This window comes from Onychostruthus taczanowskii, unplaced genomic scaffold (assembly GCF_017590055.1).
Source record: "Onychostruthus taczanowskii isolate IOZ18803 unplaced genomic scaffold, ASM1759005v1 scaffold33, whole genome shotgun sequence".
In the NCBI taxonomy this organism is placed as follows: Eukaryota; Metazoa; Chordata; class Aves; order Passeriformes; family Passeridae; genus Onychostruthus; species Onychostruthus taczanowskii.
Window position 1 is genome coordinate 6,514,124 of NW_024500683.1, and position 18,309 is coordinate 6,532,432.

The window sequence follows — 18,309 nt, forward strand, 5'->3', positions numbered from 1 at the left end:
GGTATTCCAACCTGCATTATTCAAAGGCACTCAGGCCTTCCAGCTCATGCTTGCCATCTCTTTTGTCACATACTGTATGTCTCCATCTTTCAAGGTGTTGTCCTGCAAGTACTTTTTTCTGTGCTACATTAATGAAGTTTGAAACACAGTTACATTGCTTGCAAGGGAATACCATCAGCAGAGTATTACAAATGAGTCTCAGGTTTTTGGATTCTTTGGATGCTCAAATACTATAAAACTCTGTGGTTTCGGTTTTTTTAAAGGGAATGAATAGATACTCTGAATTGCAAATAGTAAGTGCTATGAGCTTTCAACTTGGCAAATTATGCACATTTACAAATCATAGAATCGTGGGTTCATAGAATGGTTTGGGTTGGAAGGGACCTTAAAGTTCCAACCTGTCTACTGGGCAGGGACGCATTTTACTTGATCAGATTGCTCAGGGCCTCATCCAACCTGGCCTCAAACGCAGCCAGGGATGGGTCATCCACAGCTTCTCTGGGCAACCTGCTCCATTGCCTCACCACTCTCACAGTGAAGAATTTCTTCCTTATATCTGATCTTAATCTACCCCCTATCAGTTTGAAGCCTTTCACCTTGTCCTGTCACTCTATGCCCATGTAAAGAGTCCCTCTCCATCTCTCTTGTAGGGTCCCTCCAGGAACTGGAATGCTGCTCTGAGGTCTCCCCAGGGCCCTCTCTTCTCTAGGCTGAGCAAACCCAGCTCTCTCAGCCTCTCTTCACAGGAGAGGTGCTCCAGGCCACTGATCATCTTCATGGCCTCCTCTGGACCCCCTCCAACAACCAAAAATAATGTTGTATCCTTGTTTAGCACAGTGATTGATTCTTTACAGTTAGCAAATCTGTTGCATTGCTGTCAAACGACAGAGGATTTACTCTCTGTATATTTTAAATTTGGGTTTGCAATCAGCAGACTTAAATGAAATGCAAAATCAGGTATCAGCTCCATTGATTTCTACTATTAGAATTAGCCCTGTGTGCTGTGGAGAAGGAGGCTCTGCAGGTCCCCTGGTCTGCATGTTTACAATGCAAGTTCGACTTTGGAGAATGGACATGCTCTTTCTGAGCCCAGTATGTTACCTGTATAAACCAAGGGAAAGCTCTCTGCCAGATAATGTAGGTAATGCTGGCTATTTCCTTTCCAAAAGTTCATCAATGTGAGAAAAAAAATAATTAAGAAAGAGTTTATTCAGTTAGTGTGCAGTCTGCTCTTCGAACAGTTTGCTACAGGAGATGTCTTTTGAGAATCAGCTCATGAACAATGGCAATTTACTTAATGGTATTTAACCTTCATTGTCCCAGTTTGTATTCTGTCCTGTCACATCTCACTGAATGGACAAGTAAAGAATAATATCTGTTCTCTTAAATTTGTAGGATTTTCACCTGAATATAGTTGAAATCAGACAGATGTCTTACTTGAGCTCTTTGGGAACAGAATTCACCAGTAGTTTGAGTCCTTGAATTAACGGAGTATTAACTGTTTCCTCCTTGTCAATGTTATTTCGGAATGCTTTGCCCCCTTAAAATATTTCTTTACATTACCATCTCAGATCAGCTAAGACCTCATTAAAAAATCTTGAAGGGCACTTGGTTTTCTTCTCTAAGTATAGTAGAAGTAGAAGATAATGAGATGGAAGGAAGAAAAGAAAATGTTTTCTTGAATTTGCCTTTAGTAACAAAGAACAAAAAAAACAGGGTGGAAAATGCAGCAGGGGAAGGTGAAGGAACCAGAGTTTTATAAAATATTTTGGAGTGCTTTCACAGGCTTGTTTAATTTCCACAGAGCTATGTGGTTTGCATATGTCAGTCACTTTAAAGTAATGCTTTGCTTTGATTATGGACGTGACTTGACAATTAAATTGTTTGCATAGTGCTCAGTATATGTAAATTGATACTTAAATGCTGCTGTAAGTATAATTACTTTAATAGCAAAAGGCAAAATCAAGTTGTCTAACAGAGTTTTTAATTATATTAACATAAACCATTTGTGATTTAATACAATGGTGTCTATAAAATCAGATACTATATGCACATATGTTAAATCAATCCATTAACACACTGGGTCCAAATTAACTGTTGTTATATTTCCTTGACTGATCAGAAATTTGTGTTTTGTGTTACATTTGAGTAGTCCACCATCATACATGAGAGAGATACATTATTTTTTATGCTTGGGTATTCAGCCCTAACTTATTCTGTTTCTTGTTGACTTAAGAGCTTATCTTGGGAAATACATCATCTGGCAAAGAGAAATCTTTCACATAATAGGAAATCATATCCAGGAAGAGTAAGATGATATGCATGGAAGTCCCACTGTACTTACTACTTCTCTAGATATTCTTTTTACATTACAAACTCTTCAAGTGAGAAAGAAGTTGTTAGGTTGCTGCCAGTTAGCAAAGAGCAGATGGTGTTTATTACTGTGACCGGTAAATTGTGTATCTGTGGGAGTAATAAACCCAATTAGCCAAATGTTGATTGTGCTTTTAAGTGCTGTAGTCTTGGTACCTATTTCCATACCTGTGAGTATGTTCAGTATAAACTTCTTTGTGCACTTTGGAAAAAGCTCTGTGGTGCACTTCTGCAGCCTAAATTGTTGGCATTTGTACAAATACCATTTTAGATAATGTCTTCCAAATGAGCCAGTCTTTGACATGTAGTTCCAGGAATTCCTTATTACTTACTTTGTATTTTATTTTCCCATAAATAGTAAAAGTTGGCTACTTCAAGCTTGGCTGGAGTGAATGTTAAAAGCCAGGTGACTTCCTGTCCTAAAAAATCCTCTTGGCCTTTATTCAATAAAATACAAATCCAGTACAGGGGAAAGTCATGTTTAGCTCAGCATACTCTGCAGTTTTTAAAAATACTGCTCTTCTTGCACAGTTTCCCAGTAAGGAGCAGTGAGCCAACAAAGAACTTCCCTACCTTTTAGAAACATGGGTTGGGATAAGTCAGGACCTCTGACTGGTGGCCAGTTTGCTGGCATCTCTAACCCCTTCCCAGCACAGGCTCAAGAAGCCTGTGAACCATTCCTGTTGGCCCTCGGCCTTCACCACTGCCCCAGCTGGGCTGGACAAATAGGGACACTCTTAGGAAGAATAATTAGGAAGTGTAATAATCCAGAGTGCAGGAGAAGGACAAAAGCCAAAGATAAAGTGTGACACAGAGTTGCAGAATTGTTTTGAGTTGGAAGGGACCTTAAAGATCACCTGGTTCCAGTCACCCTGGCTGTGGGCAGGGACATCGTCCACTAGACCAGGTTGCTGAGATCCCCATCTAGCCTTGCCTTGGACATTAGGATCCTCTTCCTTATTTCTGAGTTGCAAAAAGCAGGCTCTGGTGTTGTCTTTCTGCCAGCAGAAGCTGGTGCTGCTGCTCTTACTTTGAGTATGAATGCCCTCTTTGATATCTGAGCCTGATGATTTTAATAGCAGTGGTTTCAGCAGTCACTTCCTCACAGTCCAAACAAACAACAGTTGCTACATTCATTCAGTAAGGTCTGGTTTGGGTTTTTTAAAGATACTTGACTGCTCTGTAGGGTCAAGATCATGTCTTCCTGCATGGCTGTGCAGTCCCTGGTACAATGGGTCTCTCTGGATACTTCTGCAACTAAATAATATAACCTTTGCAATTAACAACTTGTTAATTGAGGATTTAATGTAGACACACAACTTTAATTTGTACCTTGGCTTTTCCTCAATTACCTCACCTTAGATTTAAAAACAGAACCACATGAAGTAAAATGCTTGGGTGTTTTACAGATTAGCAGATTTTAATAAATGACACCACTGATGCATGTATTAGAGAATGAGCCATTCAAATTTTTCTGACTTAAGAAAGTTTAACTGAATAAGGATATACCAGACATCAATTTTTTCTTTTTATCAGAAAATTCATTTTCATTTTAAGGCTCATTTAAATGGCTTTATTTGAATGCCACAACTTTTTACCAGAATTCATTCAGAAAACTGCTAAAAGTGAAAAGTGAGGAGATACTTTTCCTATCTCAGTGTAGAATTCTATATAGAAGATTTTTGTCTGGAGTTGCTGACCATCTGTTTCATGGAGTTATGCCAAAAATGTATTTTCACTGTAGATTTAGATGCTTGCAATGAGCTAGTAAATAGCCAGACAACTACTGCAGCATCTTCTTCTAGCTCATTGTAAATACGAGTTCCCAGCACTTCTCAAGATTAAAAAAGGCGTAATAAAAACCCATTTATTTCTTAGGTAAATCTTCTAGTCACAGTAACTTTAACAATTCTAACTTTGTTAGTCAGATTTAATTTATTCTTTAAGCAATTCCACTGATTTAAACCTGAAATTAATTTGGCCTGGAGTTTTCAAGAAGTTGTATTTTGCCTTTGAACATGTAATTTTTCTGTGCACAGCCTAGCATTAGGTTATTGTTCAAAGCCCAACAGAGAGATGAGACCCAGTGAGCTCTGTAGGAAAGGGCAGCTTTCTCCATTTCTCCTTTTGTTCTGGGACTGCTGCAGAGACATTTCTCTGATACATGGCTAGAAGAAAGCAGTAGCACACGTTATTTGGAGTAGATCTCCAGGGTACATTCATTTTCTGCTTCAGGTATTTGCTGTCTCCTGACATGCCCTCCTAAAGTAGAACCTGCAAAGTTCAGTCCAACCAAATAGGTGTCTTGGAAGCTCTTCTCCAAGAGAAAGCAAGCATCACGTCACATAGCTGTAGTAAAAAAATAATGTTGCATGCTTATCTGGAACACTAAATTCATGTTGTTAAAGCCAAGAAGTACTAGATATTGAATGGGGTAAGCAGGTGCATATAGAGGGAGACAAACATGGACTCTGCAGAATCTGCTAGGGAATAGGCTAGACTAGACTAGACTAGAATAGAATGTTATTATTGCTGCTTTTAATGAAGGGATGGGACCACAGTTGGGCTAAAAATGATTTTTTTTCTCAGATAAATATCAGTCTCAGAGGCTGTGAGGTTTAAGAGAGCAAGCAGTTGGTCATAGCTCAAAATGGTCATGAATTCTTTGTTACAAGACAATACATAACTTTCTAACCCAATGGACAGTTGACATAAAGTTTATTTTGCTGTTTTAACCTATCAGCTTTACTTAATTCTGCTGCACTGCAGATACTTTTATCCAGTGGGCTACTATCACACATGCACACATATGCTTCTATTACAACATCTGAACTCTTGGCTTACTCTATGCAATTACACCCCTATATTATAAACCCTTCACCATCTTATCAATACAGTTTCTCACTTACTTAAGGCGTATTCTTACTTACAGCTATAGAAACATAGGTTTATAATTTTTCTGCCAAATGTCTGTGTACTTTATTTTTACATCAATCCGAGCTTCTTCCAAGGCTGCAAATCAAACCTTCCTGTGTCTGTGGAAGTTTCTATCTTTCCATTTCCCACAGCAGAATAGTTCCAACAGGATAAGACCTACATGTTCAGCTCAAATGCCTGACCAATTCAGGGCTGACCAAGAGTTAAAGCATGTTATTGCAGGCATTGTAATACAATGCTTACAAAATGCTGAGAAAAATAAAATTTGCTTTCATAGTAGTCCTGTACTTCCGTAACATGAAATCCCTTGTACACATCAAAACATGAGATACTTTTAAAATAAATGCTGTTCTAAATTAAGTGAACTGTCAGAAGTCCTAGAATAGGACCTTAATTATAGGCAGGTCTCAAACAGTAAGGTTTTATTTAGGTGTGACCGTCTTTGTTTTCTCCACTGTTCTTGAGAACAGGACTGAACTTAGAAAGATTCTTCCCCACCCTTCTACCCCCATCCTTCTCTCCATGAATAAGGACAGGATTTCTTGAGGATAAGTAGCTCTGAAAATGGAATGACTCTTTGTCTCTCCACAGAGGATCTGATAGCAATGGTGAACAAAACACTGAGAAATAATAAACCTGTTTCATGTTGTCAAGCCAGGGCTATTTCTGGTTTGCTGCTTCTAGAAGAAATTAATTTCTTCTCCCAGTTTAGGGCTTTGTTCTGCATTATCTTACAGCTTGAAACATTTGTCTTATCCCATTCATTATTTATCTAGCTTTTGTTACTGCTATGAACACTGATCTGTGTATAAAATAGAAACAGTCACTGACACAAGCATGTTTTTTGAATGATAAGCATATTCCTTGATTCTGGTTGTAAAACCCTATTAAATTAGGTTTTATAAAGTAAGAAGTGTTAGATTTCTAGTAGAAATGTATTCAGGCTGCATCAATTAGGGAAACAAATATTCTTCTAAATGTAAACATGTATTTTCTACCAGTCATTGTACTTTGCTTGCAGCTTGAATGCTGATGCTATAAACTATCCCTTAGATTTTTTATACCTGTGGTGTGTTGTCCTGAGGTAGTTTGAACAAAAAACTTTTAATGAAAACTGGGGAGCCAGAGCTTTGGCTTTGGGCACCTTACTGTCTGATTGCTTGTGTGAAGTGTGAAAGTAATCAGGATGCAGATAAATCTGCTGAAACTGTGTGTATATATTGGTTGGGGAAGATTTTGGAGATACTGGCTGTAGATAAAGGAAAGATCTATTGAGCTGTATTCTCTGTCAGATTTTATTTTGCAGAGGAGAAGGTTTATTCCTCAGTTGTTGATACACAAAACATCATGCATTTGATTAGAAGTAAAGCATCCCCTGCTTTCACCTGATCATTTTCCCATGAAGACATGCATCATCTCCCCCAGATAAATGATAAAAAAAATCTAAAAAAATAGTTTAAAAAATCTCTGCCATAAACCAGGAAGGGTGTCTGCAAGCTAGAAAGCCTAGCTTGTTCATCATGTTCATAAACATGATTGAAAAGTTAAGCCCCCTATAAGAACATCTAGAAACACAACAATATTTTTCGAATGGAAGTTTGTTTGCTCCCTAGCAGTAAAAGATTTCTTTTAATCTCTCTCTTCTGTATGTCAGCATTTCTTAGCTATCTTCTTCTAATATGACCAGATACTATCCCAGAGACTTAGAGAAAGTTATTTGAAGAAAATTTGTACGCATTGCAGAATTGGATTGGATCTGAGATTGCAGAATAAGATCTGCACTTACATCTGCTGTACCAGGAATGTGTGTTTGTGGGCAAGGCTCATCATTACATGCAGTCCAGGTGCCTGAGTTTCCATTTTCCTTCACTGTCTCTGTGCTCTGGTTGCGTGTGCGTGCATGTGGCTCTAACTGGAGACTAAGCTTTCCAGTATTAAAATTGGCTCTGCCCAGCATATCTTCATTAATTAAAAAAAAAAAAAAAGAAATGAAGTTGTGTTTCAGATTTCCTATATTTTGGATTTCCTATCCTCTTTCTTATGTGCTGCTTTTACCTATATGTAAACATAAAGTACATAATTTTTCACAAGTTATTGAGTCAAAGTTACTCTACCAGTACTTTCGGGCCTTGGGGAGTTTTAGGATTATAGATTGTGCTGAGGATATCCAGTGGCTTCAGATATGCTTGGAAGACTGAGCATAACAGTAGGATGCCAGATATAGTGCCGTGGCTTTTCTGCAATTTTAGACAAAACCAAACTAAGAGCAATGCTGTTTTTAGTTGTAAATAACTGCTTCCTTCCTGATACATGTTTTATAGATAGTGGATGAAATGTGAGTGTCTGCTACATAATCAATAGAATTAAAATCCCCAGCCACTTATTTCCTGTGAAGTGATTAAAATCCACTTAGCATGTAACATGGTCTATGCTGGCCATACTTCTCCTTTGCAGCAATACGTCAAGGTAATGATTATACAGTTTATGAAGTGCTTAAATATAAATGGTCAACATAAATCTTCACAGAGTGTAATTTAATAGTTTTATTCCATTCAGAGAACAAATGTAGTCAAGCTTTGGTTGGCCTTCTCGTAGTTTCCTCCAAAGGTACATAATGCTACAGTTCTTCCACATTTGAAGAGGTGGCTTTTCTTAAATACTGAGAAGCACTGAAAGGATGCAGTAGGACATGATTCTAGTCTGATTGGTGATGTATAAGTATCACAAAAGATTTGGTGTTGTAACTTGTGACACCCTCTCTTCCACAGGTGAGAGAGTCCCTGCAGAGAAACAAAAGCTCTGCTCAGCCATCCTTAATAAACCTTTATATACATGGGTATATAAATGGGTGATTTTTCAAATCTTATTTCTATCAAACAGATTAAATCTGATGTCGAGTATTAAAGTTCAGTTCTTGCCGTTTCTTCGTCATTCTTTGGTTATTTTCATACAAAATTGAATAATCAATTTGAAGCCAACAACTTCTTCTAAGCAAGGTTTTCCTTGGAAGAGGCTGAGCAACAGTTTGAAGACATAGGATTGTTGATACCTTGACTGGGACATTGACTCAAAATCCTACCCTGTTTTGAAGAGCTGATACCTTTTATTAAATCAACAGGTAGAGTTGGAAAAAAAGTAAAAACACACCAGCTTGAAAAATCTGGTTTTGGAGCTTCAAATCATGCTACATTTTCCTGAAAATGTTAACCACTTATTATTTCCCCCATGGGCATATTATCTTTTGGTTTAGGTGCTGGTAGATTTTACTGTACATATTTATTTTTCCTAGTATTATATACTATTTTCATAGATAGCTTAACCAGTATTTGAAGGAAGTTAAAAATTAGACTAAAAGTGAGCTTGTGATTTGGAGAATCTGGCATGATTCAGAGTTTGGGTGTTACTAACATGGCTGATGCATTTGTGTTGTTACGTTCTTGCTGGTTGAAGTGAAAACAAGACTATTTCCCCATATTTTAATTTTTAGAATAGAAGGTAGTTCAAAACAACATATAACATCTTGATAGACTTTTGTATGTATTTTTGACAGCAACATTTTCTTGATTGATATTTCCTAATGTCATGTTTTTTTCTCTGAAATAAACCCAAGGAAGTGCAGATACAATGACACCCCTTTTTGCTTTGGTGGAGCTTATTCTTTGTTGAAAGCCAGACCAGAATACTCTCTGTTCAGGCTTGAACATAATTCCAAAACCTCTTAAGCAAGTGCTGATGATGTCCAGTCAGCTTCTCAAGACCACATACCATAGCATTTCTAAAAGATGTTGGAAATAATAAAAAATAAATGAAGAGACTGTTGATTACAGAATAAACAAATTACTTAATAGATTCCTCCCTTCTTGCTGATTTGTGTTGACATGATATTAACACCTCATTTATTTATTGTTCTATCTTCTGATTTTCCTATAGACATCTCTCCTCTCCATACAGAAAAAACTCTTGTAGGTGTAACATGAAGTGTGCAGTTTTTAGGAATATTAGCAATGTGGCAGACAAAGCCATGTTCATTTTGGAAAATGCCCTTGAATATCTACCACAATCTACTGATTGTCATTTGTTCTGGTGCTGGCAGAACAGCCAATACACAAAACAGCACTTACATTCAAGTCGATGTGTGAAGCGTCAAATCCTAAAAATCTACCTAAAGCTCTAACTTTGCAGGATGTATTACTTGCAAGTAAAGCTGGCTAACTTGGTAAAGAACCTAGGCATTCTCTGAGTTTCATCAGTAACACCTCATGAGCAAATATCTTGCTTAGCAATTCACTAAACCAAATAGCCACTGGCCTCTTATTCCTGGAGAGGAGCCTCCCAGGGTTCAAATAAACCATGAATGCTTTTACTGTCTTACACACTAGATGGGTGAATATCTTTGTTCTTCATTCTTGTATCTCTGTCAATTAGGCTCAAAGCTAGGTAGGAGTATTTCTTTTAAAGGAAAGTAAAATGTTCTTAATTAGTCATCATGTTTATTAAGGTTTTGCAAAAGTACCTGTGGGTCTAAAAGAGTTCTCTTATTTTCATTCTAGTTCAATTTTGTTGGGAAATTGCTTGGACCAAGAGGAAACTCTTTAAAGAGGCTACAAGAAGAAACAGGTGCAAAAATGTCTATCCTGGGAAAAGGATCCATGAGGGATAAAGCTAAGGTACTGTGTCTGCATTCTGGTTGCAATTAGTTGAAACATATGTTGTTTTAGGTGTTACACTTAGATTGCCTGTCTGTTTATTAATGACTCAATTAAAAGGCCTATAATGGACTCTTGACTGCAAGGCTAGTTTGTTTTTTTCTAGTTACATCATTTGCTTAAATATAATTTTTTTCTTGCTACACGAACATTGCTTAGACCTTCACAGTTGCTATAGTATCACTGTTATTTAAGTAGTTCTCATAAAAGGGAAACCAGCTTAAAGTTCATTTGTTCTGAGAAAAGTCTCTTTCTCCTGTGAAAGTACAGCTTGTATGTATTACTGCTTTAATATTGGTGTACATAAATGAGTTTTCTTTTTTATTTTCTGTTTCTTTAGAGATGGAGGTTTTTTTAATGTTGAATATTTATTCAGGGTATATAGTTCTAGGAGAAGATAACAAAGTGGACATTTTGCTTAAGTGTGTGTAAAAATGCACTATAGACAAAGAAAAAAAAATGAAAATGTTTGAAATCACAGCCTGGTCAATGCCACTAAGTAATTACTTGCAGGTAAGTGTTACTCCTCCTCAACCAGTTCCCCACCCAGTTTATATACTGAACATGTTGCTCTGTGGTATGGAATATCCCTTTGGCCAGTTTGGGTCAGCTGTCCTGGTTTTGCTCCCTCCTGGCTTCTTGTGCAGCTCCTCGCTGGCAGAGCATGAGACACTCAAAAGTCCTTGGCTTGGGGTAAGCACTAAATAACAACAACCCAAACTTTAGTGTGTTACCAGTATTATTCACATACTAAATCTCAAACACAACAGGGTACCATTTATTAGGAAGGAAATGAATCCTATCCCATCAAAAACCAGGACATTAAGGAAGCTTTCATGTATATTTGACCTAAAGAACAAATACTGATTGCATTGTGATGTCTTTTAGAATCTATGGAACAGCAGTACTGTGGTCAACACAGAAATAATGACTTCAAATTTCAATATATTTTAACTGTGTATAGCCTCTAGTAATATTGTGCATTATTCTTCTTTCCTTCCTGTCACCTCTGTCATTAATCTCAGTATCTAAAATTATGAAAGCAATAATATGCCGAAATAAAGGGAAGACCAATTCAGGATTTTTCGGGTGGCATTATTTGGTCTTGGTAATGCGTATCAGCAAATCACATAGACATTATGATGTCTGCAATTGCAATATTAAAAAAAAAATAAACTCACAAACTAGACAAATTAGGCACACAGATTATATTTAATTTTTCAGAGTTTTCTTTATAACACTTTAGTCAGACATTTAGTGACACTTCAGTTATAAGATAATAAATATTAAATACACTATTGATTTTATTTCCAGGTATCAACAGGTAAAATATTTTAATTACTTATGTCTCACTTCTGGGATCATAAATACTTCCCTGGATGAAAGAATGTATGTCCTGCTAAATAGCAGTAATTTGCATCAGTACTGCATCTGATGCCCAGTCGCTCCATTCTCAGCCACCCACTCAGATGATTATTCCTGGGAGCATCAATTGCCCAGACAGGGGAGTGTAAACAAGTTTAAACACATGAATAGACAGATTAAGACTTCTGATTTTGAGATTGGTCATTCTTCTGATTATATATTTTGATTTCCGTCTGATCATAATGAACAGTGCCAGCATGACAGGTACTACATTTACTCATGAGTATGTCAGCAAAATTTGAGTATGTCTTCAAAAGGCTTTTAGTCCTTAAGAATAATCTGAAATTCAGTATGGGCTTCATGGAGACTCATTCACATGAGACTGGTGTAAAAAAATGAATTTTTAGGGTAAACTGGCATTAAATATAGCAGTCATGAAAGCAGTTTCTGTGGAGAAAGGCTCATAAGCAATTTATCTTAATCCAATTTAAACATTACTGACTCAAAAGAACACAAAATCCCTGTGCAATTGCAGTGAGAGGTAGGAATTTTCTGATCCGTGTACATCACTGTTACCAGTTCCTGGCAAAAGAGTGTGAGAAAAATCATGGGATGGGTAGTAGTTACAATTAGCATTTCAGAGAGGCTGTTCTAGGTTGAGATACTGATAAAATGTAGAGAAAATATGTTTGACTGTGAGCATAAATAATGGTGTGAATTGCTGCATTGCTAAGGAAAATACAACTTGATCTGGTTAAAACAGTTTTCTTGTCAAAAAGCAAGTGCACTAGTATCATTTATGCAGTACTTTTTTACTGATTTAAATACAAATTACCAAAGTCTGGAGGCTTTTTGTGGGTTTTTTGTGCGATAAAAGAAGTCAGTTTATGTGTATTGGCTTTGTTTTGCAGGAGTATTCAAGAAAAATCGATGTAATTTCTCTCTAGAAACTAGAATTTCTTTAAAGCTGTCTATATTATGCCATGAGCCATAGCAGTTCCTAGACAGACTGGAGGCACGTGTGCTTTTCCCCTCCAGTCTGGTGCAGCTGGATGCTGAGTTGCATCAGAGAAGCAGAAACAGAATTTCTGCTGAAAAGTGCTGAGTACATTTATGCCCTAGATCCCTAGATACTTAAATCTTCAAAATGTACTGATCTGCTGATTTGAGGTTTTTTAGTGCCAAAATGACAAGAGGGAAGTTTTGGCTCAACAGTGAGCTGCTCAGGCTATAGTCAGTAATTCTGGTCATACAGAGGGGCAGTTTCCGTGTCTGGGAAGTGGTTTTATATCGACAGAGGTGTGTCTGTTCCTCAGAACTTCCTTATCTTCTTTAAAGAAACCAGTGAGTAAATTTTAGAGGCTAAAAATTTTAGGCTCTTTCCTTTCAGAGCAACAGCGAACATTTGTTAAGAGTGACTTGAGATTCCTGAGTATCTGCTGTGCCTACTATGTGGGAACAGGATAGATTAATTTGAAAAGGCAATGCAACTTACCTAAAATGTGTATTATGAACAGCTCCAATTGTGCACAAAACACCACAGAGCTAATGTATGTCACAGAAAGTTGTGTTAGAAGTTACTGAGGAGATGCCCAAGTAGAGCTGCATCAGTAGTTTTTTTTTAATTTTATTTTAAAAGTGATTTAAAGGAGTCTATTTGGAAGAGCAGAATAACCTATGGACAACAGAATGTTTTAATGTTCCTTTAGTGATATATTAAGTGTTAGACAAAGAAAGATTTTTTGTTACTTTTAATTTTCTTTAAAAAATGAAAAATAGATTTTTAAACTGCATATCTTTTCCTGCAAATTCATTGTTCATCACCTCCAAGATATTTAGAAGACTGATCAGTTATTTAGAGTAATGGAGATCACACTGTCTTTGCTCCAAATGTATTTTTGAAGCGTGTTTTACTTACACAGAGCAGGATTTGGAAATTGGTGTCCTGATACCATGGTTATATATTAGATTAAAAAAAGCTAAAACATTGATTTTTACAGCAGCACATGAGCTCTCAGACACACATGAAGGAAAATGTAAGTGACAAAGTTACAGTGTTTGCATTAAATCTTCTGCAGACTGATGTATGTGGATGCTGACAGAAAGAGAAACAGATAACTTTCCCAGGCATCGTCCTGGGGAAAGTTGGGAGAACGCTCAGAGAAAGAATTAAAACAATTCTTATCTTCATCTCTGCATCTGGTGTTTGCGAACATGTGGAATGTTTTTACGTGATGTTTATGGAAAGATATTTTTAAAAAGTGTTGTTTGTAATTAACCAGTGGTGTGAGGGGTATTGTTTAAGAATCAGTCAGGTTCTGGGTGAATGGTCCTGTCTATAAAATATTTGTAGTGCTGAATAATGCTCTCTTCATGCCTTCTGAGCATGGAGTCAAGGCTGCCTTCCTATAGCCATTCATAATTCAGCTGTGACAGATACATGATTGCCATTCCAATTTAAAACTTTTTTACCCAGAGAAATCCTGTCAACACCATTTCCTATTTTGCACACTCTCTGTTTATTACCCATTTCTCTCATAATTTAAACTTGCACTTATGTCATTTGTCCTAGCTATTGAAAGGATTCTCTTATTAAAGATTCATGTTGTCTTCCTATAAAACAAAAAAAATTGAGAACAAACTTGCACTGCAGCTTTGAAAAATCTCATAAAGTACTTTTCTGTGATTCAGTGTTTTATCAGCTACTGAGCCCTTTTAACTGCTGCCTTCTTCAAGTTTCAGTTTTTGTTAAAACTAGTTCTTAAGGAAAGAGGAGATCATTGCAGTCGAACTATGAACCTTTCTTTAAATCTGTGGGTTAAGTGCTTTCCAAATAAGGTCCACTGTCACTGGACAACAGCTTTTCCTGTTAAACAGAATTTGTTTCATTATGTTTTCTTTATAAGAAAACCAAGCATTAAGAGCTTGTTTGCAACTAAAAAGATCTGAAATGAGCACACAGTGTAACTACTGAGATGCAATTATTAGCATGTTGGCTTTAGGGTGGTTTTTAACAGCTGTGTTATGTGATTGCCTTTAAAAGATTTTGAAAATATGGGATAGTTTCAGTGTGCACTGGTCTCTTCCCTGCAAACTTCCCTATAAGTGCTGTGAGGTCAAGCCTGCAACCTTTAAATAACTGTTTCAACATCTTACAGGATTAAGTCCATATGTAATGTGAATAATGCCCTATAGGTTTTTGGTTCGAGGCACAAATGTGTTTTTTCACTAGGTCATGTGCATAGTGGGCATAGTGGGCATAGTGTCCTAATAGTGGAAAGTCAGTTCTCTGATAGGATTGTCTTGACTTTATTGTTTTTTCAAAAAAGTTATAAATTAATGCTCAGATAGCTCAAAAGAGAAGAAAAATGTAGCAGGTTTTGTGTATAGCATGTTGTGGTCCAAGCATTGCATTATATTCTTTCCCAGTGCTATTGCTTCACTGAAATGTGAGATGAAAGGTGTTGTCTTTAGTGTCCAGAAATTTAAAAGCTTTTGCGGGCCACTGCCTGTCAAAATATTTAAGGTCATGCAGTATGGGTACATATGCAATATTTTTTCCTAGTGAGAGTGTCAGCTTTCTCAACAAGAATAAGAAGTTACAAACGACTTTAGAAAGTTTAAAAAAAACAAAACAAAACCAACCAAATATCACCTAGTTGTCCGTTGCACCACATTTTCCACTGGTGCCACTCCACCCGTGCCTGGGAGGTTTCTTGCTCTGGCTTATGGCACTGGTAGTTTAGCTCAGTGTGTTGCCAGGAGTTTCAGCTCTTTGAGTTGGAGATAGAAATTTGGGAATTCCTATAAAAACTCAGTTTTTTAAAAGATAACCTTTAGATTTACTTCCAGCCTGCTGGGAATTTTGATTTGGACTTTATGCAAAATCTCTGAAATGTTAATTTCTTAGGCTAAGTATTTCTGTTCCCTTGATGTACTTCTTTATCATATTCAGCTGGAAAATCTCCAGAGGAAATATAGAGCAATGAATGGCATTTAATTTAGAAAACTAGCTCACAGCTAGGAGCATCAATAGCAGTTTTAAATCACTAATTGATGCTCACCCATTTTGTATTTTTCTGTTAGGTTTTCCTTTTTTGTGTTTAAAAGTCATAAAGACTTTGTATTTTTATGTCTCCAGACAGAGCACCTTACAGCTTACACCCATTTCACCCCACAAACAGGTTTATGACCAAGAGTAGGATTGGCTCCTCAGCTTGCCTTTAAGATGTGAGCAAAAGTCACAAGAGCACGCTGCTTCTGCTGCAGCACAGTTTTTGTTTTTTTTTGTCTTCCTAAATATCTTCAGCTTCCTGGTATGAACTGCTGTGAGGCTACAAGGACCATAACAAACAACCAGCAACAAAGAAGGGAAGAAAACAAACAAAAAGCAGACCACCCCATCTTTTGAAAGTGAAATCTTCAAGGACCAAAATGGCAAAAAGGATGTTAACTCTTTAAATCCTATTGTAATCCGCATTCTCTCAGTTTTTCCTTTAAAAAGGTCAAAAGGTGGCAAAGGCTTTCACAATCAAAGCTAGGTTTTTACTCTGTAATCCTCATTCTCTCAGTTTTTCCTTTAAGTGAGCATGTCAAAAGGTGGCAAAGGCTTTCACAATCAAAGCTAGGTTTTTACTCGAAAAAAACATACTAAATAAAGTACTTTCTCCTTATATGGAGAAAATGTACATCTGTTGGCAGGCACAGATTAAAAGAAGAGATCATCTTTATCCCTGTTTCCTCCAGTGTTGTATTGTACAACTTCCAGCTGCTCAACCACCCCAGTTTCTTGGAAAATACCTCTGTGTATCACCCCTCATGCGTTGTAAAGTCTTTTTTTCCCCTGATAGGGGAGACAATTTGAGGTAGATACAGATCACAACAAATATTTCTTAGAATAGCTTTTATTCTATAAACTTTTACTGATTCTATTAAGTATTGTGGTTGTTTAGGTTTTTACTGAGGGAAGATAATTATTCTCAGAAGCTATTCACCTTATTGAGTCTCACGTCTGAGTTGTAGTCTCATGATTACCTGGTTAGAGCAACATTTGGGAAGACAGCTCTAACTATATACTCAGAAAATAGAGGGCTTTTCTGGCAGATCAGTGGTAGGTGTTCAAAAAGTCTGTCAGAGGATCCTCTATTTCATCAGCTGCATGTGTGACCCCATAGTCTTCCTCTGCATAGAGCAGTCATCTTGGATACAGGCTGAGTTCCAGACTCACATGGACCCCAGTGTGTCCTCATTCACCAGCACCAGTACTCTCCAGGGCTTGCCAGTCCTTGGGAAGCTTTCAAGCACCACCTTCTCAGCACATACTTTTCATTTCTTTGACTTTTTTCTTTCCTTTTCTTAATATTATTCTTCCATCTAAACTTACAGTTGCCTATAGAATCAATCTGTGAGAAGTCAGTGGATGAGACATTAATGAAAAATGCTTTTTTCCACCATTACTTCTCTTAGGTTCTTCCACTTGTCTGTCCCCTCTTATGTTTCAAAGATTTGTGCAAAGCAGCTTGTTTCCAGAAAGTTGTTCCTTTTCTTTTTTCAGAAAACTCCATGTTACCCAGAGTGCAACACCTAGAAATAAACATTTTTTCTTTTCTGCTTCTCAGCCACACCCTTTTAACTAAATTTGTATCTTTTGATATCACAGTAAACTGAGTGCTTTCAGTCATTTATCCTCCCTCTAGCACAAAAAGAATATGTTTATTCAGTGAGAGTCATTCTAGATGGGATCCATAAACCTCTTATTTTCTTGTCATATCCCTGCATGTTTTGGTTTTTATGACTCTTGCCTACTTTTCAGGAAAGTGGTGCTACAAATGATTTTGGGAAAGATATAGGATCTGTTGTCTTTCCCAAGATCATTTGTAGCACCACATCCCTGGCAGACAGGAACATCTTCTGTTTAATAGCTTCTGCAGGTTCCATTAGTTACCTGTTTGTCTAGCTTGCTGCTGAAGTGGAATCAAGCTCAAAAATATGAAGTCATTGAGCCAAAAGAGTTAACTGGTCCCACTGGGATAAATTCTTCCCTTCCTGATACTCAAATGATCTTACCTGCATGCCTAAACCAGGAGATGCCTTGTGACAGATCATTCCACATATATCAGAAAGCTCATCTGTGTTAACAGGCATCTCCCAGTAACTTTGGGTTTGGAACCTGGCTAGAAAGAGCAGTTGCCTCTTTTCCTTCAATTTATGCAGTTTCAAATGATCTGCAGCAGAGTTGTCACTGGCTTTTTCAGTTTGTGCTATAACATTTTGGAAATCCATTTGTTTCCATTTCTCTCAAGTTTGTTTCTTTGCAGTATGGATTTTTTCCTTACAAAGGTGGTTTGTTGTATTTATATCAGAGATTTACACTGTTCTCTCTCTGAATTTTAGTATGGGTTCAAGGATGTAGCCATATTGCTGCAGAGAAAATAGCCTTTTAAACAATTCCTTTTGGGTTAAGAACAGATCTGCTTTTTTTTACTGGGTGGGTAACCACTCTGACCTTGCTTAGAGGAGTCAGGCTTAAGGTAAGCCTTTTGAAAGCTTTGTTATCTTTATGTATATGTGGAGAAAGAAAGATGTGTGTGTGATGTATTGCCCCAATTCATGGCTGAGCATTAAGTCTCTCTATGTTGGCCAGTTCCTTGGCTTTTTCTGCACAGTGACTAGGGATGTCTGTCTCTTGACCATTTTAAACTCTCCTGCCATTTAATGTCCAACTCTTTTATCCCCAGAAGAGGCACAGTCACTTCCAAAGTCTCAAGATTGATTTGTAACTCATTTTCTAAATGTTTCTACACATTGGTAGGACTTGCATTTTAAATGGAGTTGGCATCATTTACATTTTAAGAGAAGTATAGCTGAAGTAGCTCAAGTAAAATTACTTCGCAATTATCACCAAATTAGTCAACAATGTTCCTTTCAC

At 37.1% G+C, this 18,309-nt stretch overlaps 1 protein-coding gene across 1 annotated transcript in view; it reads left to right on the top strand.

Annotated features, from left to right (window-relative positions):
• KHDRBS2 (KH RNA binding domain containing, signal transduction associated 2) overlaps positions 1-18,309 on the top strand; it is a 254,207-nt gene that overhangs the window by 41,326 nt on the left and 194,572 nt on the right. Inside the window, exon 3 of the mRNA XM_041410578.1 lies at positions 9,861-9,977. Within this exon, the coding sequence (XP_041266512.1) occupies positions 9,861-9,977 (117 nt within the window). The remainder of the gene's footprint in view (positions 1-9,860; positions 9,978-18,309) is intronic.